Genomic DNA, 23,620 nt, shown 5'->3' with positions numbered 1-23,620 from the left:
ACATCTGTGAAGCACTCTGCTTGGGCAGCCCCGGGGCAGATGGATTAGGGCTGCAGGGCCGAGAAGTAGGAGGATGAAGAGGAGTGATAAGCAGGTGTCTACCCTCCATGAGGGGTACCCCCTACCCCAACTTTTTCTTCCTGTTCACGTGGACCCTCTCGGCCCTGAGTTGCCTTTGGCACCAGGGATGGGGGGCAGGGAGGACGGGGGGCTGGTGGTGGGGAGCATAAGGACCCGGAGAGTGGAGCATCCCAGACACAGAGGCCGTTCTCCTCCAGCCTTTGCCCTCTGCATTCCCCAAGCAGGTGTGCGTTTTCACCCCACACCCGACCCAGCGTCTCCTCTTTGTGCCGTTTCCCTGCCAGCGGGTACATCTAGCCCAGGTGATGGAGTCTCACAGTTTCGCCACCAGCTGGCACCCACCTCCTCTTTCTCCCCCAGCAGAGGTGGGTGTTGTCAGGACAGCTGCCTGCACCCCGGTCCTGCCCCCAGTGGGTGCCGCCCCCGCTCCTCTAAGGGCCGGAAGCCATGGTCTGCCCGAGGTGATGCCCCTGACACCCGAGGAGGGTCACGGGGAAGCAGCAGCCACTGCCTGCCCTGAAGCTGGTCCTGGCCCCAGAGCGAATTCTCGGGGCCCAGGCGCCACTGCTGCCACCCAGCTCTGGGTGCTGGCTCCACCCACGCAGCGATGGGGGGCTCCAAACGCCGAGGCAGCTCCAGGTTCCCCGAGAGTCCCAGGCCCACATCCAGCCACCACCCAGTACCCTGCCAGTGGCCCCTGCCTTCGTGCCCCTGGCCCACCCTCCCCAGCCAGTGGCCTGGGGACCCCAGCCGCCCCCACCCCCGGCCTCTGCGCACTGCCCCTGACACCTGGGCAGGTGTTGCAGGTACAAGGCTTCAAGCCCAGGTTATAAATGAAATAAATAAAAACCCCCGGAGAGATTTTCCTCCCCCAACATTCGTACTTTGGCTTCATGACAGCGAACCCCATGTCACCCCCCTGGTGCATCTGAAGCCCTTGTCAGCCGGGAACCCAAAGGCTCCCCCAGCCGCGTCCTGCCTGCCATGGATTTCCTGCCAAGAAGCCACCTGCCTGGAAATTACCCCCTTTTAGGGTGAATTACAGGGGTGCGCCAAAATCAGTCTCCACGGAGTGACAGGCACTGTCTTGCTGGGAACCACGGGCCATTGTGACGATAGCACAGAGGGGGCAGGTGCCGCTCCCTCCCCTCCCCTCGGACCCCTCGGCGTGGACAGACCCCAAATGGGCAGGCCCAGGGGGGTGGGCAGGACCCCCACACTCAATTTTCCTCGGTTGCTGAGTTGGGGGACACCTGGGCTGGGTTCCTAGGCCCCTCTCCCCACTCCTTCCCCTTCGCCTTCCCTCCTCCCTCCCAGCCCCACCCACTGACCATGGCCCCTAGCAGCCCCTAAATCACTGTTTCTAAAACAGAATTTTTAGCATTGCCTGGTGTACCTGTTTAAAATGCAGACTCCAGGGCTGCACCCAGTCCTATGAAATGCAAAGCCCTGGAGGGCGGGCCTGGGAATCTGCATTTTACCCACCTCCCCGGGCAGTTCTTGGGTACAGGAATACCTGAACCACTGGGGTCCACCGGGGGTCGGGGAGCGGAGGGGTCCCGGGGAGGGGAGGGACTGAAGACAGAGGGATGTCTGGGGGTCCAGCTGCAATTCTTAGCTGGATTTACAGTCTTTGGTTCCTCGGCCATTTTGTTGTTTTTTTAAAGTAACAGGTGTACATGGTTAAAAAAAAAATCAAAAGAGAAAACAGTGAAAAGCCAGTCTTCCTGCCTTCACAGACACCCAGCCCCTTCCCCCAGGGCGGCCGCTGTACTCGATTTCTTGCATGTCCAAGCAGAAATAACGCATGGATTCACCAGCACATTTGCACGCAGGCCCCTCCCACCCTTCCACCCCTCCACCCCCAAAAGCTTGTTGGTCCCCGGCCAGGAGCAATTTTCCGTAGGTTTAGCCCCTTGCTGGTTCAGCTCAACAATCTGTCTCGGAGTCCGGCCCCTTCCACCCCAGTCCCTGCCAGTCCTGGGACAGACGCCTTGGAAGAGGGCTTCTGCAGGGACAGGGAGCAGGATGAGGCTGGGGACTGGGGTCCCCTTCAGCGCCCAACCCCACACCATCTGCTTGCTTCCCAGATGCTGTGTCCAGCTGTCCATACAGGATGCAGCATCCATCTGTCCATCTGGATGCTGAGGCTGTGCCCCCTGCCCTCGGCCCCAGGTTGGTCCGCTCCCAGCAGTGAAATCAACCAGAGTGAACCCCCAGACCCCAGACTCCTACCTCTTGCACTGGGGCCCCCTAGAGAGCTCCCTCACCAACAGCACACCCCATCTTGACATCTGGGCCTGATCTGGCACCCACCAAGAGGGCCGAAGACTGGCAGTGATTCCTAGACCAGTTACCCCACCCGAGGCCTCCTTCCCAACACCGGCACCCCTTAACTCCATTTAAGCCTGTAAGCTGGTAACAATCAAATAGCTTGTCCTTCACCCAGAGCTGGGCCAGGGCTCCAGGCTCTTACTCACTTCAAAGGTCTTAACAGAACATGAGTCCCCAGCCCAGGACAGGGGGGCACTGGTGGACACCGGCAACCCCCTTCCCTTCCATCCCTCCCGCCCTCCAGGCACCCGTGCTGCGTGGTCTAAGCCGGGTTCTTGGTGAGCCCCAGCATTACAAAGTCAAGTAGCTGCCCCTGAAGCAGGTGCGTAGCCAGGGGCCAGCTGGAAGTGTCCGGAGCTGACATCCCTGGGAGCAGCCCTCAGCGGACAATGGATAAACACTCCAGCTTCCAGGCTCCTCAGGCGGGACGCTCCACCACCTCTCAGAGTCCCAGTGGCACTGAGCTCCAGTTGCCCCAGGCGGTAACATGCTCAACGGCACCCCTCACCTCACCCTGTCACTCCGTACCAGAGCCTCCTGGAGTCACCTCCCAAATAAACCGTTTGTGTTTAAACCCCTATGTCAGGGCTGGCTTCTGGAGGACCCTACTTAGGACAGCCCATGATTGGAGAGAGTTCCAGAAGAGAAGGTTTGGAAGGTGCAACATGAGCGGAGAAGGGCGTCTGCCATGTTGGATTCAGAGGAGGCAGGAGGTGATGCCAGAGAGTTTTGAAAGAAGAGCTGGAGAGAGGAGGAGGGTCTCCCAAGCACAGGGGATAGACCATGTGAAGACGGGAGCTGACGAGACAGCCCAGCCCATTCCAGGCCCCATGGGAGGTGTCAGGGTCGGAGCTAAGGGCACACAGAGGTGGTTCCCGTGGAAGGAAGAGGCAGGAGCGCAAGCAAGGCTCAGACTGTGGAGGGCCTGGGTGCGAAGTGCAGGCAGGTGGACGACATTCCGCGACCCAGGGAGGCAGTGCAGGCACTCGAGCATCAGAGGGAGTGAGGACCGAGGAGCGGGGTGGGCCCCCCACACCAGCAGCGCCTGGGGGTGCGGCTGAGGGCAGGGGGGCCCCCGAGGAGGCCTGAACCTAGGAAGGAGCCCCACAAGTAGAGAGGAGGGGGTGGGAGGACAGAGAGACCAGCGAGGAGGTGGAATCACAAGGGGGGCAGGATCTGGCAAGTCTGGGCACTTCCGGCACCTGTTTTGGGTGACCTGTGCCTGGGGATACATCTCAGAGGACCGGGGCCAAGGAGGAGAAGCTCAGGAAAGATGATGACTTGAGTCCTGCTGGGGGTTCAGCTATGTTCCCCCAAAAGGTGTGCTCAAGTCCTGTCCCCAGGACCTGTGGAAGTGACCTCATTTGGAAGCAGGGCCTTTGCAGAGCTGATTGGTTACGACGAGGTCCTGCTGGATTAGGGCCTTGAGTTCAGCGACTATGGGCCTTGAAAAGAGAAAGTGGAGACCCAGATGGAGACAGCCGGGTGGTGACAGGGCAGAGACTGGCCTGGGACAGCCCCACCCCGAGGAACGCCAAGGACGGCCACCACCAGAAGCAGGACAAGGCCAGGAAGGACCCTCAGCTGCACAGAGCAGGGCCCCGGTGGCACCTGATTTTGGATTTCTGGTCCCCAGAACCAGGAGAGAATACATTTTTGTTGTTTCAAGCCCCCCGATTTGGGTTGATTTGTTAAGAGGCCCCAGGAGACTAACAAAAAAGTGCAGGAGGAGTTGGGGGCACCCACGAGACAAGCAGGGGAGCCTGGCCGATGGGGGGCTGGACCCCAGGCCTGGGGCTTGGGAGGGTCTCCGATGAGGTTGCCCAGGGAGACCCCACAAAGTGAGCCGAGCAAGGCCAACACCCCCAAGGACGCTGGCGTAAGTGGGGAGTGGAGCTCGGTCCCCACCTCCGATGGAGGGTCAGATGCTCTGGCCACCTTGAAGGACAGCCCGCCACGTCGACTGCAGTTAAGGATGGGGGATCCTGCGACCCAGTGATCATTTTTCTTCTAGTTTTCACTAGAGAAGGTGCTTATGCCAGGAGGGAAGGACAAGCACGTTTCCATCAGTGGAGGAACAGGGAGGGGGGCTTTCGTGCAGACAGGGGTTTTCTGGGGCCATTTGCTGAGACGGTGGGCTAAGGCTTGGGGAGGGCCCCGAGTGGGGGTGACTGATACGTGGAATGCAGGGGGATGTTAAGGAAAAAATGTCACCCTGCCCCAGGGTCAGGACAACCAGGCAGGGCTCTGCACCCGCAGCAACACCCTGAGGACCCCGTGGGGTGATCTAGCCTGGCCAGTCACTGCCCTTGAACCCAGCAGTGACCCTGGCACCCCTGGGCAGCAGACATGCAGGCCTGCCACGTGTCCCCCTCTGGAGAAGGAACCTGGCCACCAAGCATCATTCATGGGGGAGACAACGTGGGGCTGGGACTCCAACCCACCACGCCTGATCATCTCCAACTTGACTGCAATTGAGGATCTGCACCGCCCCACAAGCTCACCCCAAGCAGCTCATTCTCCACCGTGGGGGACCCTTGATGAACATGGTTTTGGGCAGAGAAGGGGACACTGGGTGGGGCTGGTTACTTCTGCTCAGCCTGGTGTCTGAGCAACAGCAAGAAGTGGATCCGGAGGGGCTGTGGTGGGCAAAGCACTGTACACGCAGTCTCACGCCTTCCCCAAATGAAGGACCAGCTGAGCACAAGGAGCCATCAGAAGCCACCAAGCCACCGGCCGAAGAGATGAGCTTCAGGCACGAGCCCCTCCTCACTCTCACACCACTCACGTGTGCCATCACACACCAACCCTGACACGGAACCCGGAACATTCCACCCACTTGCTACCAAAAGCATAGTCCAGGGCCAGCACGTCAGCACCTCCCGGGACCTCGTTAGAAACGCAGGCTCTCAGCCCTGACTTGCTGAATCAGAACCTACATTTTAACAAGATCCCCAGACACCTGAATGCACACTATGGTTTGAGACATACTTTCCTAAAAGAAGGCCACAGACCCATACTATAGCTGAATTCAAAGGCCCTCCTGTGAATTCATCCAAAAACCACTTATTCAGAACCTGACTTGGACTAGCAGTGATCACAGGGCCTGGCCCCCAGCAGGTGCTCAGTAAATGATTCTAAGTCCAGGGCTTCCGTGTAAGGTTGCTCAGGTTGTTCACTGCACAAGGGCATCCACCTACCCCTCTCCCTGCCCTGCCACAAGTTGGTGCATGGGGGCCCCTGCTCCACTCTAATCCACATGGCCTGCACACCCGGACTGCAGGTCTGAGTTCACCTGGAGGGGCACCTTTATTCATATTCAGCAGTGGCCCTGATGCAATCCGAGTCTCACCTGGGTTCTCATGATGGCCTTGATGGCTGCTTCAAACTCCTCCGAGTTGTTGTAGTCGACGGTCCACACGTGGGGCTTGCCAATGAAGTTCTCTGCGTAGGGATGTTGGGAAAACACCTGGCGGGGCCCGGAGACAGGTGGCTTTGCCCTGTGCCCCCCTCCCCCTAATGCCCCATCTCTCCCTTCACACCTCGCCTTGGGCTCCCTCTTACAGGAGCTGCGGGGGTCCTGGTCTGGGCCTCCCTGATCTGGGGCTGGGGTCCTTCCCACTCACCTCTCTGGAAGTGGGCTTGCCTCGGAAGAACTCGTGGTTGAGAGAGCTATGCGGTGGGCTGAAGCGGGACTGCAGGAAGATGCAGCCGTTGGCGATGGCCTCGAGGGGGGCAGGGCCCTCGTAAGGGAAGCCAAACCCTATGAAGAGCTGAAGGGGGCACAAAGATCAGAGAAGGCTGGACTGTCACAGCTCAGGGAGGGCCAGGAGGCTGGGGCTGAGGCTGGGGATTAGGATGTCCACAGAAGGCTGACAGAGTAGTAAATTGGGCTCACAGTAGAACTCAAGACAGCCCAGTCCCACTGTGTGCCATGGGCAAGCCATTTGCCATCTCTGAGCCTTGGTTTCTCCATTTGTGAAATTTCTGATTAGGTGACAACACTGGCCTCTTCCTGCACTAACAGGCTATGATTCTGGAGGGGAAAGTAGAAGAGAGTCTCAAGCTTGCAAGGCCACAGATTCACACCTACTGTGGAATTTAAAGGACCTCCACTCACTCATCCTAAAAACATTTGTTCTAAAAACATTTATTCAGCACCTAACTTGTGCTAGCAGCCCTCACAGGGCTGACCCCGGGAAGGCACCCAATAAATGATTCTGAATTCAGGGCTGCCGTGTAAGGTTGTTCAGGCTGATCACTGCACAAAGGCACTCTCCTCTCCTCTCCTCCCCACACACATACACACCCAGGAGGCCTGGGGACAGAAGCTAAGCTCAGGAGAGGGACTGGAAGCTGGTCAGAAACCCTTCAGCCTCTCAGCTAACGTGTCAGAGCCTCGTAGCAGGGATGAGGTTACTGTGCTGGCTTTTGCTCCAAGGATACACATCTCAGGGGCTTCCAGGGACAGCAGATCAGAAGCCAGTGGCCTGGTGGAACTCTAGTCAGGACCCCCCTCAGCCTGCTTTCACCCCCTTCATGGCTTCCAAAGCCAGGCCTGGTCCCGAAGTCCACTGGGCTGGACTGGTACTGAGTGGGGAGCAGGTGGGCAGCCCAATGCATATTCCACATCGCTGAGCCGTGGCTCTGTTGGCCCCACCAAGGTCCCTTTCACTGTGGGGCCTCCCCTGCCTGGTGACCACCCACCTCTGCTCCTGGGCTCCAGCCAGTCCCCCAAAGGACCCAGCATGGGGCCCAGGAGAGCAGAACATGCTGGGGCACGTCCACATGTGGAAGAGGCCCCGAGTGGTGGTGGCAGGCAAGGCGGGCACGTTGGGGAAACTCCTCAGCATTGGTTGCAGGTTGGCATGAGGATGCTGAAAGGGGACAAGCTCACCTTGGCTTTGCGCAGCAGCTGCTGGAACTCGGGCTGCGGCAGGAGGCCGTGGTTCTTCACGAAGGCCGGGACCTCCGGGGGTCGCTGGCTCTCATAGTACACAGTGCCATGGATCTCCATGTACTTGTTCAGGATGCTCAGGAATTTTTCCTTCCCCTGGGAGAGGAGGGGGAAGAGATGGGACCCTCACCCAACTCTGGAAGGCGGAGTTGGAGGAGTCTCCCCTGGTCAGGAAGTAAAAAGACGTGCAGTGGTGTCCTAGGTCCACCGTGAACCAGCTGTGTGACCCTGGGTGAGCCCCCTCTCCTCTCTGGTCCTTGTTTTCTTCATCCGTTTGAGTTGAGGAAACTGGACTAGATCAGATGTTTCAGGACTTTTTTTGGCCATGAAACTTGTTTTGTTCTTTTTCCCCAAAGAAACTCTATGTAGACCAACATTTCAATGGATCAAAGTGGTGCTGCTTGGTCAACTTGACAACGTCTAAATCCCTGATGACCTCCAATGACCTCTGAGGAGCTCTGAAGCTCTGTGGTGCACGAATCATCCATCCATCCATCCACTCACCATCCACCCTCCATCCATCCATCCATCTACCATCCATCCATCTATGCACTTTCCATCCATCCATTCACTCACCATCCACCCTCCATCCATCCATCCATCTACCATCCATCCATCTATGCACTTTCCATCCACCCATTCAATTAACACCGAGTGCCAGATACTGTCCTCAGTGTGGGAAACAGTTGTAACAAGACAAAGTATCTGTTCTCATGGAGGATACTCATGAATGAAAACCCCTCAAACTAGTAAAGGTTGAGATCTTCCAGACCCATGGGCTGGAGGGGAAGCAGAGATTGAAGGGCTGGGAAACAGGCACAGACAGCAGGGTAAGGGGACAAAAGGAGGCAGGCAGAATAGGGTAGAATAGCACCTCGGCCTCTGGCAACTGTCATGACCCTCTGGGCCAAGACCCTGAGCCAGGAGCCACTGTCTTAGGTGGGGGGTGGCGGGGGGATCAAAATAGGGATAAACACACAGTCTTGCCAATCGGGTGTTATCTGCTTGTTCTTGGGAGTTTCCGAGGCTCACAAGAAGAGAGAAATGGAGAAGTTGAGGAGAAAGTAGCTCAAGATCTTGGAGAACAGTGGGGCTGGGAAGGGGGTTCCTCCAGGGAGGGTGAGTTCCCAGCAGATCACTAGGTCAGAGAAAAAGAGCCTAGGTTCTCCCACCTCCTGCAAGGAGCTGCAGCCCAGCTTTAGTAAATAAACCACAGCTTCTTGAAGAACATCACGAATGAACAACAAAATGATTAACAATTTGCATTTTGAAAATCAAATCGTATAAAATTTTCACAAGCAGGACTGCCACTTCAGGTGTGGCTGACTAGGTAGTGTGGATTAACCCTGCTTCTGGGCAACTAAGTAGGATGGGGAAATGCAGACAGCATCTGCCCGAAGGCACTGGAAATCTAGCAAAGACAAGAATCGCAAAACCAGTATCTGAGGGAAGAAGGAAAATGAGATTGCTGAGCCCTGGCTTTCCTCCTGGGCATCCAGCGGTGAACTCTAGGAGGCTGAGCAGAGCTTTTGGCAGTCTCATAGAGCTGGGGGACAAAAATCAGAGCTCAGGGGAAACCCTGATGGAAGCTGTGTACTTTGGGTTGGAACCCTGAGGAACTACACCCTGGAAGAAAGGGGGAACCAGAACTAGACTAGCTCTGGCAGGGGCTGAATCCATTTTAAAGGGTCCCAATCACAATACGTGGATTAAGGTGATCCGAGATTGCTAGGACCCCCAGCTGGGAGCCAAAAGTACAAGTTAACCCTTTCCGGAAGTAGACAGCATCATCCTCGACCTCTATTTCTACACATTTTCATGTACATTTTACAGAACTCAATTTTAAAAAACAACAACAACAACAACAAAAAAAAAACACAATGAAATCCCACTCAAAATACCAAAGGGCTTTTTTGGTAGAAACTGACAAACTGATCTTAAAACTCATTTGGAAATGCAAAGGGCCTAGAATAGAAAAAAACAACTTTTAAAAAGAACAAAGTTTGAAGACTTGTACTACTTGATATCAAGACTTTTAAAGCTACGCAATCAAGACAGTGTGGTATTAGACATCAAGACAGATAAATAGATCCATGGAAGAGAAGAGGGAATCCAGAAATAGAGCCACATTCGTATGGTCAACTGATTCTTGATAAAGATGCAAAGGTAATTTGGTGGAGAAAGGATGAAATTGCTGAAAACCAAACACAAAAAGAAATCTTAAAAGCATCCAGACAAAAAAAGACAAATTACCTTAAAAATAATAATAAGACTCACAGCTGACTTCTCAACACAAATGACAGAAGTCAAAAGACAACAGAATGATATTTTTAGAGTGCTGAAAAAAATAATTGTCCAGCTAGAACTCTGTACACAGCGAAAATATCCTTCAAGCAAAAAGTGAACTAAAGTCCTTTTAGGAACCTAAAAACAGACTAGACCCAGGTAAAGGCTGTTTGGATGTAGAAGGATAATGACCTCAAATGGCATCTCAGAGATGTAAGAAGGAACAAAGAACAATAAAAAGGGTAATATGGGTAAAACTAAATGAATACCAACTTTATAAAGCAATAATAATAATATCCTGTGGGTTTTAAAATATAGAGTAAGAATTAAAATACAATAAGAGTGTATAAATTCAGAAGGGATGAAATTAAATTGTTTTAAGGTTCTTTTATTATACAAGAAAAGGTAAACATTGATTTATATTAGACTTTGATAAGTCAACAATGCATTTCGAAAACTCTAAGGTAGCCAGTAAAAGAATACAAAGGGGAGTATAATTAGTCAGCTAAAGAGAAGTGGAATTTAAAAATATATCAATGTAAAAGAAGAAATGAGAGGAAAAAACATGGAACAAATGAGAAAAAGAAATGAAAATCAACTAGTAAGTAAGTATACTTAAAACCAAATATATCAGTAATCACATTAAACGTAAACAGACTACTTTTTATAAAAGTAAATTATGCCCATAGTAAAAAAGTCAAATCATACAGAAGGATGTAAAGTGTGAAGCAAAATGTTACCCAACACCCCTTCGATTCCCCCAACCTATTACCAGGTAACTATTGTGAACAGTTTCTCGTGTCCCTTCCTAGATGTCTTCATTCATAAAAGCATAAGTGAATTTTCTTTAAAACACGCAAAAACAGGTTCCTGTTATATATACTGTTGGGTGACATTTTTTCATCTAACCGCATATATATAAACTTAAAGTTTCCCAAAACAATTCTTATCATTAATACACAAGTTCCTCTGTTTTTTTAAATTTTATTATTTCCATGTTATTCTATTCTATTTCATTTCAAAATGCTGGATGCTGGTCAAGATCCTCTAAACTGATCTGACAATTTATCCATGGGTTGTAACCTGTACTTCGAAAATCCCTGCCTTAGCTCACCCAGCTGACTCTACAGGCTGGGCTGACTATCTGGAATATCTTCTCCAGTGTGGGGAATGGGTTTGGCGTGAATCTGGATGAGTTGCCTTTTCCTTCTTCCTGCTTCACTCCCTTTGTCCCTCACTCCTGCTCCCTGGGGTCACCCACTCATAGAATAGCAGCACTGGAGCCTTTGCTTATGGATCCCAGAGTAAGTCAGGCTGCCTTGGCACAAATCATCAAAAACCTTGCCCTGGATCCCTGGCTCTTGCTCCCCATAAGAACATCCCTCCTTGAGTGTCCTCCCCTCTCCCTCCTTCCTCCTCCATTTCTCTGCCACCTGGTCCCCTGAATTCTTTGACGGAATTTGTCCCATGATGCTGCTTTCATTTTTCTCTTCATCCAACCTCTGACTTCCTTCACTTACAAATACCACAGCAAAGACTTCTTTTTTTTTGGAAGCAGCTTCTTTGCAGTTCCTTGCCAAACAGCTTCACTCCGGCTATCACAGCAATTCCTGAGCTTGAGAGAAAAACTTTTTCTTCCCAGACTTCATAACCCCTCATTCTCTTGGGCAGTTTCTTAAAAGTGTTTTCTGGTAAAAGCAGATATAGCCTGTTCTCTTACCCTCCATGCACAGAGACCCCACACACAGAGGCTTCCCTGGGTGCCCATGGCAGCCATCTTGTTTGGCACCAAATGAGAACCACCTCTCAGTCCCTCTCCCTGCACCCCACAGTGGGCACTGACATCTCAACGGAGGTCTTGGACCTCTGCCTCCTGTCCTCTTGGACTCTTGCCTCCATCCAAGACTTCCTAACACTGGGGAGGCTGTGTAGACTCAGGGGTAAGCATTCTGCCTCTGCAGTTAGAGATGCAGGCTTGAATCCCAGCTCTACCACTTACTAGCTGTGGGACCTTGGGCAAGTCATTCCAACTTCCATGCATTGGTTTCTTCACTGGTAAAACGGTGATGACAGCATTTAGTACCTGCCTCACCGTGTGAAAGTTAACTGAGAAAACATATGCGAGAGAGCACCTAGCACAATGCCTAGCACACAGCAGGTACTCAATGAATATTAGCTACCATCAGTCAATGAATATTGAATGAATATTAGCTACCATTATTCCTTCAGAGGGTTGTCATGGCGCAGGCTATGAGTTGCCCCCAATTTCTCCTCTCCTTCTTCCTCAACAATAGAAACCCAGACTCATAGCTGGGCACATGGTCATTGGGAATAAAGCCGTTTCCCAGCATCCTTTGAAAGGAGACAGGGTCATGTGACTGGATCTAGCCAATGAGTGTATGCAGAGGAGGTGTGTGTAACGTTCTGAAACGTCCCTAATGGTGTGCGCTGCCTCGATCCTTCCTCCTTCTTGCTGGCTGCAATGCAGATGCAACGACTGAAATTTCCATCACCCTTCTGTACCATGAGGCAAGACTGGGGGTGCAAACTAACGATGGTGGGACAACAAATTAAGAAGACTGCGTGGAGCTCCACACCAGCCCTGGCCTGGCCACCTCCAGAGTTTGTGGGCAGGAAAGAGAAACACACTTTCCATCTTGTCTAAATCACTGTCGTTCGGGGCTTTCCTGTGGCAGCTGAACCTATCCCTTAGCCAATAAGGCTGTGAGAAGTATTTCTAAATAAGAGGATTCCGTACAAAGGGCTGATGTAGGGCGTGGGTGCTCAGTTATGTCTCCCATCGGCATCAGTGTTGACCTTGAACTCACGACACCTGCCTTATGTCAGTAACCTGCAGGGGGCCTGACCCTCCCCTCCCAGAGGGACCCGGGGAAGAGCCCTCCTAGGACGCTGCTCCCCTGTCACCCTCCTCCCAGTCTAAGGCCACCCACAGGTGCCTGCAACCCCAGAGAGCCCCCCCAGGGTGCACCACTGCTAGCCTCGACTGAGCGGCCACTGGACAGGAAGGGGAGCAGGAGGTGGGGGTGCACGCAGGAGGCAGTTACCATACCTGGAGCTGCCCATCGCCCAGGGGTGCACAGAGAAAAGAGGAGAGAGAGCAGGTTAGTGACCCGGTTAGAGGCAACATCCCACGCAGACAGCTCTTCTCTGGGGACCCTCCCCCACAAAGACAGGGTTCTATCCCCAAGCTTTTCCTGCCTTCTCCACTGTCTCTCATCCCACAGAATCCTGAAGTCTAGCCTAAATCCCTCTTGCTGTGCTTTCACTGTTTGTTGGTCTGTTCCTAAGGACAGCGAGGAGTTTGTCACAGTCCTTGATAAAGCAATCATTTGAGTTTACGGCAAAGAGCCCAGAGAAGGGGGGAAGGAGGGGACAAATGTCAGTCCCTGGGTGTCTTTAAATGGCAGTTAAGGACTTTTTATTTTCCAGAACCACTGATGGAGACGCTTTCCGTTCTCCAGTGCTGGGGGTGGCCAACGGGAGCCGGGCCCTGAAGGAGGAGCTGGGGACGGAGTGCTGGAGCCGGCTGGCATCTCAGGCCTGGCCAGCGGCCGTGCTCACCTTCCAGATGCTCGCCTCCTTGCCGTACACCACCGCCATGTTGCTGGCCTTGCCACTCTTGATGAGCTGCTTCTCCGTCTCGTTGAGCTCCTCCGACGCGAAGCCCATGAAGGAGTTGTCTGGGGTGTGAGCTGCACCAACCACGGGGAGAGGAAGGGGGTTACCAGGCAGCCAGAGACACACCCCGGCCCCGTTTGAGGGGCTCCCTGGACTGGCCCCATTGCAAGGACTCCCCGTTTGGCACGAGTGGGGAAGGGGGCCCGGAAGGGAGAGGTCTTGCCCTCCCTGCTTGCTTGCAGATGAAGAAACAGGCACAGGACAGCGCTGCCCATGTAAGCCAGCTGAGGAGCGGAGAAGCTGGGACTCTCCCCCATCCATGGTCAGCAGAGCCACCCCAGGTGGGATTTTCTCTTGTCCCTCCATCACCAGCCCCCTAGCCCAGGCCACCATCCCCTCTTGCCTGGCCCACTGTGACAGCTGCCTGCCTGTCACTGTGCTGGTCTCCAGAGAGTCTTTTCCCCAGAGTGACACTTTCAGATACAGGTCTGCAGAAAACCCTGCAGGGGCCCCATAAGCCCAAATCCTACAAGCCAATGAGGCCCTGCAGAACCTGCCGGGCTCCCACCTCCCTGCCCCAGATACCTGCCAGCTTCCCTCTCTCTCTCCAGGCAGGTCTTTGCTTCAGATTGCCCCCCAGAGAGGGCATTCCTGACCCCAGAAATTCTCTGCCCCCTCACCCTGCTTTATTTTTTATCCCAGCACTCACCTACCCGATACTATTTTATATGCTTATTTGTTTATTTATTATTGTGGGTACAGAAGCCCCCAGAGGGCAGAGGTTCTGGGTCCCCGGCACCCAGAACTGAGCCTGGCCCCCGGCTGAAGGGGGGCGTGCACGACGCATCTTCACCGTCACACCTCCAGGCTCCTGCCCCGGCTGCTCCGCTGCCCTGTGCCCTTCCTCCTCTCCTTGGATGAGAAAATTCTACTCAGCCTTCAAGGCCCCACTCCCAGGTCACCACCTCTGAGAATTCCTCCCTCAGATCTGTGTGCCCCACCCCTGGCGCTGTGGCTAAGGCTCTGTGATAGCACCGGTGGCACTCCGACTTCTTCACGTCGCTCTGTCCACCACGGCAGGGATGAAAGAGTGGGATATACTTGCGATCCCTCCCTTCCACGAGCTGGGATCGTGAATAAAATGTTTATTGAATCCAATTAAACATCATCTACCTTCCTACATGGAGGATGCTCTGTGGGCAGGCTGGTAGTGCCTGCCTGTGCTAGATTTTCCAATGCCCTGATTTCCAACATGCTATCCATTTCAGAGGCACAGGTTTCACATTTTAGCATTTCTAAAATCGGGGAGCATCTTTTAATTAAATGTGAGCGCTAAATGTTGTGTTTCTACCCCTCTCCCCAAATGTGAAATAAATATCTGGTGCATCTTAAAGGGATGACAGTTTCCTGTTCCGGTGTCCCCTCTCGGATTCTGGGGTCTGCAAATCTGACAGCTAATGAACAGGTCTTTGCTGGCTGCAGAATGAAACAATCTGGTCTCTAGAGCTTCAGGAGGGCAAGAGGGCCCCAGGGGCCTGGGCTATTCTGTGGGTGATGGTGGGGAGGGAGGACACCGGCACACCTCTCCAGGGGGGCTCTGCCCAGGCCCTGGAGATTCCCCAGCAGTGAGAGCAGACCCTCTGACTCTGATTACCCGCAAGCCCCCAGCCTCTCCCTCCCGCGGCTCCAGCTGGGGCTGCCCCGGGGCCCCTCTCCCCACACACTACCTCCCAGTCTCCACAGACAAAGGCTCCATCACCTAACTGCCCTCCCTTCCACCAGCTCCACCAGAAGGGACAGACTTAGAGAGCAATTAGCTAAACAGTGGGAGTGACGGGCAAGTACTGCAACCAATTAAAATAACAGGCGCCATTGAGCCAAGAGCTCCAGGGGGCAGAGCAAGAGAAAGGCTCTGGAAAATCAGCTTGACTGGGAAAGGTCTGCTCTGAATCTTATTAAAACTGGCAAGCCTCTCTCTTTCTTTTTTTGTCCTCTCTTTCCTTCAGTTATTCAATCAATGAACATTTTCTACAGTCCCAGACAGGCTCCAGGGATACTAAGATAAATTAGCCAGTATCCATGTTTTGAGTGTTTCATATCTAAAGGGGTTACGAATAGCTGTAATACATTTCAACAAGTGCTTTTACAGAATTAGACTTGAGAGTTATAGAAATAGAGGCAAAGGGGCAATAAATTATGCTGGGAGAAGGGATGGGGGGTTTCAGTGAAAGTGATGGTAAAAAAAAAAAAAAAAGGTGGCATCCACCCTGGGCTTTGGAGGATGAATAGGAGTTTGCCAGGTTTGAAACTCCACATCCAGTGGGCTCCACCCCAGGACGAGTCCTTGTTTGCTCAGAGTAGGTTATTGTAGAAGCCTCCTGACCCATCTCCCTCTGCTCCCACCCCTTTGGCCAATTGCAGTCTGTAGTCTGTCAGGATGATATTCCGCAAAAAAATTTTTTCTCCAAGACATTCCCTAGCTCAAGAACCTAGCTCAAGAGTCTCCAATGATGGTATCGAATATAAATAATGAAATTTTGCTAAATGACAACCCCCCCACCCCCAGATCCTTCAAGCCCCTCTTACCAGCCTCAGACCTGACTGCTTCACATCTAAGTGAGCCTCAGTTTCCCCATCAGGACCATGGGGTCTTTAACCTTCTCACCCTCCTGGCGTCCATTCAAGCCATCACTTATTTATTTGGAAATTTCGTCTGCCTCACATACAGCCTAGAACCCAGAGAGGAAGAGAAAGGAGACCGAGGAAGAGAAAGGAGACCCAAAGCATCCCAAAGAGATGCCACCGACTTGACACTAAATAGAGAGCTCACAATTCACTTATAAGCTGGTCCCTCGGGACCCCACCCAGAGCCTTCCTGCTCTTGATTCAGACACGGTCCTAACCAGGTGCTTATCTGGCTTTCTGGCCCAGAGCCTTCGCAGGGCACAAACGAGACAGGCGAGAGCCGCTGGAGGCAGATATGCTGACAGCAATTAAATGTGACAGCTGACAGCCTCCCAATGAGAGGAAAAGAGCCACACTAGACAGCTCTGAGGGTGAAGGGATGCACAGATCCGCACACGTCTGCCCCCTCTGTCACCCCCAAGGCAGCCTATGTGCCAGAGAGGTACGGAGCTGACCCTCAGCCAAGAGGAGAGCGCGGTGGTCTCAGTATTCTGCATTTAAGAGGGCAGCTCAGTCAGCGTGTCTATCTATATTTTAGAGTCTCGTTAAAGATAGGCCAAGCTCAGCTCTCATTGCATTCCTCGCCTTCAACCCATCACCCAAGGATTTCCACCAGGGGCCCCAAGCCCCAGTGATAGATAGCCTCATTTCCTCTAATATCCAACATCGGAGACAAACGGGATTCTTGGGTTTCCAGAACATTCTGGTTCATCTTTACTACATCTGTTCCCTGCTCTTAGAAAAGCCTGCCTCTTCTGCCCCTTCACCACCCACTGGGATTCTTTCTGGAAGTCCACTAGTCCGCTTGGTTCTGGAATTGTGTGCTCAGCTGACCTCCAAGTACACGTGCTCCTGAGGCAGGGCCCAGGCCCCTTCGCCTTGGTCAGGTGGCCTCACCTCTCGCCAGCCAGGCTGGGAGATCCCCTCGCCCCAGCTGCCCCCTCCGTACCCCCTGCTGCTTCACTCCCATCACACATTTGCAGAGAGGGGAGTAAGTCTTTCCCAGAGAAGGGGGCTGCCTGGGTGGGTCCCACTGCCCCTGACTGGGAAGGATGGGGGTGATGAGACCCTGCTCCTCCCAGGCCAGCTCCAAGGACCACAAGGAGCTGCACCGTACCCCAGTCCCCCCCACACCGTACCCCAGCCACCCCCGCCAGCCAGGCACTCACGGAACATGGTCATGAACTGCTTGGGGTGGAGGTTCCAGTAGCCCCAGTTGGTCCGGTAGCCGTGCAGCGTGGCGTACTCTTCGTGGTTGTACGCGGGCTCCGTCCCGAAGGTGTCGATGACCCGGATCCGGCACCTGCACCCCCCCCCCCCCACCAGGACCGGGAACCAGGGTCAGACACCTCCCATGTCTCCCTGGGCTGGGGCCGCCCCAGCCGCGGGCGCTGTAACCAGCGGGCAGCTGGCTGAGGTCAGTGGTCACCATGGGCGAGCCCTGAGCCTCTCAGGGTCAGTGGCCCCATCTGTCAGGTGGGCCATGGTTAGTGCCCAGAAACCGTTAGCCCCAGGGGAGCCTGGGGGAGGCACTGCCCAGAGTGGGGTCCTGTCCCTGCTGCCCCAGGGTCGCCTGTATGATGTGCACTTTCCTGGGGAGTGGCTGTCACTGGAGCCCTCAGCCCCTGCCCAGGACAGACAAGCCCAGGGCTGCGCTGGGCCTATAGGCGGAGAGAGGCAGAAGGCAGGGCCCCGGGCTGGGGGGGACCAGCAGCCTCCCATGGGCATGGGGAGGGGGAACAGTGTTTCAAAGCCTCCCACGCAAGTCTGGCTGCTTCGGGGGTGGACCTGCCCACTCCGTCACCCCCACCCGCCCTCCTCCCTCTCCTGTCCCCCCGGCTTCTCGGCGGCAGGGTCTTCACATTCAAGGCTCAAGGAAGGTCAGTCCCCAGGGATCGGACAGCGATGGGGTCAGCCTGGACTCTTGAGGCTACTCTCAGGGGGCCCCCAGTGGGCCCCAGCCCCCGAAACTCCCCACTCCCTGGGGAGGGCAGGCCTGAGGAGACCCTCTAACACCAGCCGCCCGCACAGGAGCTCCCTCACCCCCCCTTCCTTCCCGGTGACCCAGAATTGTCTGCAGAGTGCTGAGGTCGGCATAATTCCCCGAGAGAAGGGATGGGGGTGCCGAGGGGGAGGACAGAGCCCGCGTGCAGAGAGAACAAGCATTTAATAATAAAACCAATATCACTGACTGTCACTTTTTTTTTTTCCTAATAAAATGAATGGGACTGGAGCAAATGTAATAAATAGCCAGACTCTCTGTGCTAAATTGAATCCCGCACCCCACTGGCTGCAGAGAAGGGAGCGGAGGCCTGGGCTGTCCTCCAGATGGAGAGGGGCTGGGGTGAGGAAGGGCACGGGGGGTGGGGGCGGCTGGGCTGACTCCCACAGAAGCCCCCCCCCCCCCCCCCCGCCACCAGCAGAGGCCATGGCCTGGCTGGCAGCCCCTTCCCTCCCACCCTCCCAGCCATCCCTCGGCCCCTCTCCAGGTGGGTGACCTCCAGTCCCAGCCCCAGCCCGGAGTGACTGGCTGCGGTTTACTAACCACCCCCCCAGTTAGCCAGGAGGCAGAGCGTGTCTGAGAAGGAAAGAGGAGGTGGAGGGAGGTGGGGAGGACAGAGCGGGGAGGACTTCTGCTCGCGTGCAGGACACGGGACACTGCGGCTCTCCCACCACGAGGGCCCCCGGAAGCCAGGACGTAGGGCATGGGCGTGGAGGGGCTTTCTGCTCAGGTGGGCAGGGGCACATGGGGGCATGCGTCGCGTCCCCCCTCTCACCGGTACTTCCTGAAGGACAGGCCCATGTGCTGCCGCATCTGCTGCAGGCCGTGGTAGTCGGTGTAGATGAGGTCGAAGGCCAGGGGCACTGTGAGCGGGCAGTTCCCCCGGCCTGGAGGCACCCCTAAGTTACTGAGAGAGGAGCACTTCAGAGTCTGAGCCCCAAGAGGGACCCACGGGCAGCCAGAAACCCGCCATCCCAACCAGCCCCTGAGATCACCTATAGCCCCGGATGAACATGGGGTGGGGGACACTGCAAAGGGCAGTGAGGTTGGGGAGGAAGTGGCCAGGGCCCCCAGGCACCCCAGGCACAGTTGTGCAGGTTGCTCACTGCACAAGGCTGTGCCCGCAGAAGGAGAGGCGCCTGTGTGATCCCCACAACTGCTCCCTGTGGGCCTGTGTCCACCCGGGGGAGACACCTTTTTTGAATTTTCACCAAGTGCCACCCACGCCAGCTTAGTCCTCAGCATGGCTTGGGTGTATGTTTGTTACCGAGGGACCCAAACGCCCCCGCCCTGGAAGAGTGCAACCCGCTCACTGGCCAGGCGCCTTGTACCCAGCATGGCCGGGACAGCCACCGGAAATGTTCGCCCCAGCCTGCTGGCCAATTGCAGTGCAGAGCCTCCGGTCTCTGGGCGGGTTAGCACGGGGGGATGTGAAGTCCCCAGACAGAGCCAGGCATAAGCACACAGTCGACAAATGGGTCGTATTGGGGTAACAAAACCCAGCAGGTGCAGACAAGCGGCTGACTGGGAGCCCTCTGTACCCAGCCCTGGGGTCCCCGGTAATGCCCACCCCTCCCCCACAGGCTGGGCGCAGTGGGGGTCCCCCACACACACTCGGGGTCCCTGCCTGCATGGTCATTTGTGCACAGATTGTCAGCTCAGGCAGGACCGCTGCTGGTGGCCTGGGGGACGCGGCCGGGCCAGCACGGGGAACCACTGCACCACCGGAAGGTGCTCTGGCATCCGTCGGCCAGAGCTTGAAGGACGTGGTCTCCTCCAGAGTCACCACGTCCACTCGGCCCAGCTTTCACCCCCGCCCCCCAAGGCCCCAACCATGGGAACAGTCACCAGCCCCTTCCACCGGGCATCCCCCGCTTAGTCCGACCCCATGGCCTCTGTTCTCCGGCCCTCCCTCCCCCCAAGGGCTGACCGAGGCCCCCTGGACTCAGTCAATCTGTCCTGGGGGCCGCAAGCCAGGCAGGGTGTGGTGCTGGGCCACTCCAGGGGTCCACGGACAGTGGGGGTCTTGGGGCCTGAGATGTGATGGAGGTGGGAGCCTGGGCTCAGGCAGCCCCTTCCAGGACACTCCTCCCCACCTGCCTTTGTGTTAGTTCCCTTTAGTAAATGTCTGTGAAAGGTGCACGGGTGCCAGGCCTGGGGCCCCACGTCAGGGAGGTGGAGACCCGACCCCAGGAGCTGGCAGTTAGGAGGGACTGGCACCCAGTAAGAGCCCACCTGGCAGTGCGGGAGCCCAGAGGATGAGTACTGGAGGCATCCCTGAGCTGGGAGAGCGGAGGAGGACAGTCCTCTGAGCAGAGAGCTGGCTCCCAGCCCGGCCTTCATCTTCCTCCCACAGCCTCTCCTGGTGGGAGCAGGTTTAGCTTCCAGGGCTGGGCGCACCCCCCACCCCTTCTTCTGGCACAAACAGGGAAGAAGCAAGGTCACCGGGCCACATGGCCCCCCATGGCCCTGCCCTGGAGGGGTCCAGAAACCATTCTGTCAATCCCCGCAGGCATCTGTGTGATGAGCAAACTCAGCCCAGGGACAAGGCCACTGGCTCATGGTGGCAAAGGGCCAGGGTCCATTTCCTGGTTACATCTCCGGCACCTTGAAACGATTCAAGCTGGGTGGAAAAGTACTGGCCCAGCAGCCAGGAGCCCATCTCGACACTCCCCGCACTCACTCAGCACATGCCAGGCCTTTAGCACTCTGTCCCCTGAGTACACTGTCCAATGAGGCATCCCTTCAATGATGTTCATGCTAACTGGATGGCCAGGTTATGGAAGAAAGGGGGGAAAGCTGCCAGCGATGGGGACTGGGCAGCAGGGGTCGGCCTGCACCCTGCACCCACTGGCCCAGGCACTCCCAGCCCTGCTCAGCATCCCCAGTGAGGTTAGAACCTTCTCTGCTGAATGCAGAGAGGGGGAAACAAAAATCATATCACATAATCATTTTATCCTCATTTCTTATCTACAAACTTAAAAATGGTCAGGGGTCCTCTGCTACCACTTGGGTCCCCCTCCAATTCCCTGCTTTCAAACTGGACAGTCACACAGGATGCTCAAAACTGGGGCTTCGAGAAGATGACAGCACACAGAGGAGTGGAATTTAGTCAGTCCCCTAGAGCAACTAATAAACAACCAGGAACAACTAGTAAATGATCTGGAATAACTGCTGGGGGACAACCGTGACTGCCCACGCATCGTACACCAACCTGGATTGGGAGGAATGCCTGAGATCGCAGCATGGAATCTGTGAGTAGAAACTGCAGACATGAGCCAGGAGCCCCCTCACCCCTGGCAGCCCAAACTGCAAAGCCTCACTGTGATAGAGAGCAGCACTCTCTGAACAAGCGAATATACCTCAGTCCAGCTCCAAATGGGGTTTTAATTGGCAAATGTGGACTGATTAATGCAAGCTGCAAATTCCCGACAAGCAGATAGAGGCTTTTAGTGATGATTGACCTTGAAGAGCCAGGAGACTTCTCTGTCTTGGGAGGGGAAGCCCAGAGAACCGGGTGCTATCTCTGGCTGACAGGTGAAATGGGAGGCTCTGGACTGGCCCTGAAAGGGGGCTTTCTGTCCCTTTTTCTCTCTCTCAACCTGAGCAGCTCAGTGGAGAAAGCCTCAGCCATTTTCAGTTTGCAGCGCTCTGACCCAGACAAGGGTGGAGATAACAGAATCAGAGAGACAAAGAGCCTATTTAAATGGAGATGATAACTCCCTATGGGGTGTATCTTTCCTAAGGAGGTGGGGCCCAGTTTTCCCTTCAGAACCGACCCCGGAGCTTGGGGGAAAACAGCCATGGGTCAGACCTCCTTACATCAGTCAGGAGCGACAGGCTGACAGACACCACTTGCTGGGCAGGTTAGGAAAAGCACAGCAGCTTGAGGCCTCACACGGTGTGTCAATCTTCCTGATACTGAATATTTTCCCCTTCTGTGATCTGAGCCCCTTCTGGTCTGGGAAAACCTGATTGGGGTAACCAAGGAAACCAGATGCCTAGACAACAGAAAACTGCAACCTACACTAAGAAACATGAAGTTATGGCCCAGTCAAAGGAATAAACTTACATTTCAACTGAGATACAGGAATTGAAACAACTAATGCTAAATCAATTCAAAAATCTTAGGGAAGATATGGCAAAAGAGATGAAGCATATAATGAAAACACTGGGCATACATAACGTAGAAATCGAAAGTTTGAAAAAACAACTGGCAGAATCTATGGACATGAAAGGCACAACACAAGAGACGAAAGACAGAATGGAGACATACAACAGCAGATCTCAAGAGGCAGAAGAAAACACTCAGGAACTGGAGAACAAGACACCTGAAAGCCTACATGCAAAAGAACAGATAGGGAAAAGAATGGAAAAATATGAGCAATGTCTCAGGGAATTGAATGACAGACAACACAAAACGCATGAATGTACATGTCATGGGTGTCCCAGGAGGAGAGAAGGGAAAAGGGGCAGAAGCAATAATAGAGGAAATAATCAATGAAAATTTCCCATCTCTTATGAAAGACATAAAATTACAGACCGAAGAAATGCAGCATACTCCAAACAGAACAGATCTGTATAGGCCTACTCCAAGACACTTAATAATCAGATCATCAAATGTCAAAGACAAAGAGAGAATCCTGAAAGCAGCAAGAGAAAAGTGACCCATCACATACAAAGACTATGTGCAGATTTCTCAGCAGAAACCATGGAGGCAAGAAGGAAATGGGGTGATATATTTAAGATACTGAAAGAGAAAAACAAAATCAAGAATCCTATATCTGGCAAAACTGCCCTTTAAATATGAGGGAGAATTTAAAATATTCTCTGACAAACAGACAATGACAGAGTTTGTGAACAAGATACCTGCTCTACAGGAAATACTAAAGGGGGCACTACAGACATATAGGAAAAGACAGGAGTGAGAGGTTTGGAACACGATTTTGGGTGATGGTAGCACAGAATGTCAGTACACTGAACACAGATGACTGTGAGTATGGTTGAAAGAGGAAGGTTAGGAGCATGTGGGACACCAGAAGGAAAGAGGAAAGATAAAGACTGGGACTGTAAAACTCAGTGAAACCTAGACTGCTCAACAATTGTGATAAAATGTACAAATATGTTTTTTTCATGAGGGAGAACAAATGAATGTCAACCTTGCTAGGTGTTAAAAATAGTGAGGTACTGGGGGGGGGGGGAATACAATCAATGCAAACTAGAGACTTTAAAAAAAAAAAACAAAACTGGGGCTTCTCAGTTAGCACGTGCTTCTTAGGCTTTTTGTTGACACACCCAGAAAGCAAAGGAGGGTTAGCACAGTGCCAGGGGCCTGGGGCCATGACTGGGAGCAGCTCCACAACCCAGAGACCTCATGAAATATTTGGGGGGTATTTTAAAGTGCCGCCTGTTCTACTCCACGGGACATCCTGTTCTTTTCTTTTAAGAGGGGTCTTTCTCACACCCAGCACTCCTCCAGTAAAATGGGTGTCCCAGAAAGCTGTGTTGTGTTTGCCAGAGGGCTGCAGAAACCCCAGGTGTGAGAGAGGCTAAGTTCCCACCCACCCCACCCCATCCAATTGAGGGCCACAGATAAAAGGATAAAAACCTGAGTCTTCCACATCCCAATGCAATTT

The 23,620-nt window shown here is 54.1% G+C and overlaps 1 protein-coding gene across 1 annotated transcript in view; it reads right to left on the bottom strand.

The window, feature by feature from the left end:
• MGAT5B (alpha-1,6-mannosylglycoprotein 6-beta-N-acetylglucosaminyltransferase B) overlaps positions 1-23,620 on the bottom strand; it is a 73,406-nt gene that overhangs the window by 3,841 nt on the left and 45,945 nt on the right. The window contains exons 9-15 of the mRNA XM_037809966.1: positions 18,760-18,891; positions 17,152-17,285; positions 13,241-13,371; positions 12,729-12,734; positions 7,313-7,468; positions 6,042-6,188; positions 5,768-5,884 (exon numbers count right to left, since the gene is read on the bottom strand). Coding sequence (XP_037665894.1) covers positions 5,768-5,884; positions 6,042-6,188; positions 7,313-7,468; positions 12,729-12,734; positions 13,241-13,371; positions 17,152-17,285; positions 18,760-18,891 — 823 coding nt within the window. The remainder of the gene's footprint in view (positions 1-5,767; positions 5,885-6,041; positions 6,189-7,312; positions 7,469-12,728; positions 12,735-13,240; positions 13,372-17,151; positions 17,286-18,759; positions 18,892-23,620) is intronic.

This window comes from Choloepus didactylus, chromosome 18, assembly GCF_015220235.1.
Source record: "Choloepus didactylus isolate mChoDid1 chromosome 18, mChoDid1.pri, whole genome shotgun sequence".
NCBI lineage: Eukaryota > Metazoa > Chordata > Mammalia > Pilosa > Megalonychidae > Choloepus > Choloepus didactylus.
This window is presented reverse-complemented; position numbering and strand designations above follow the sequence as displayed.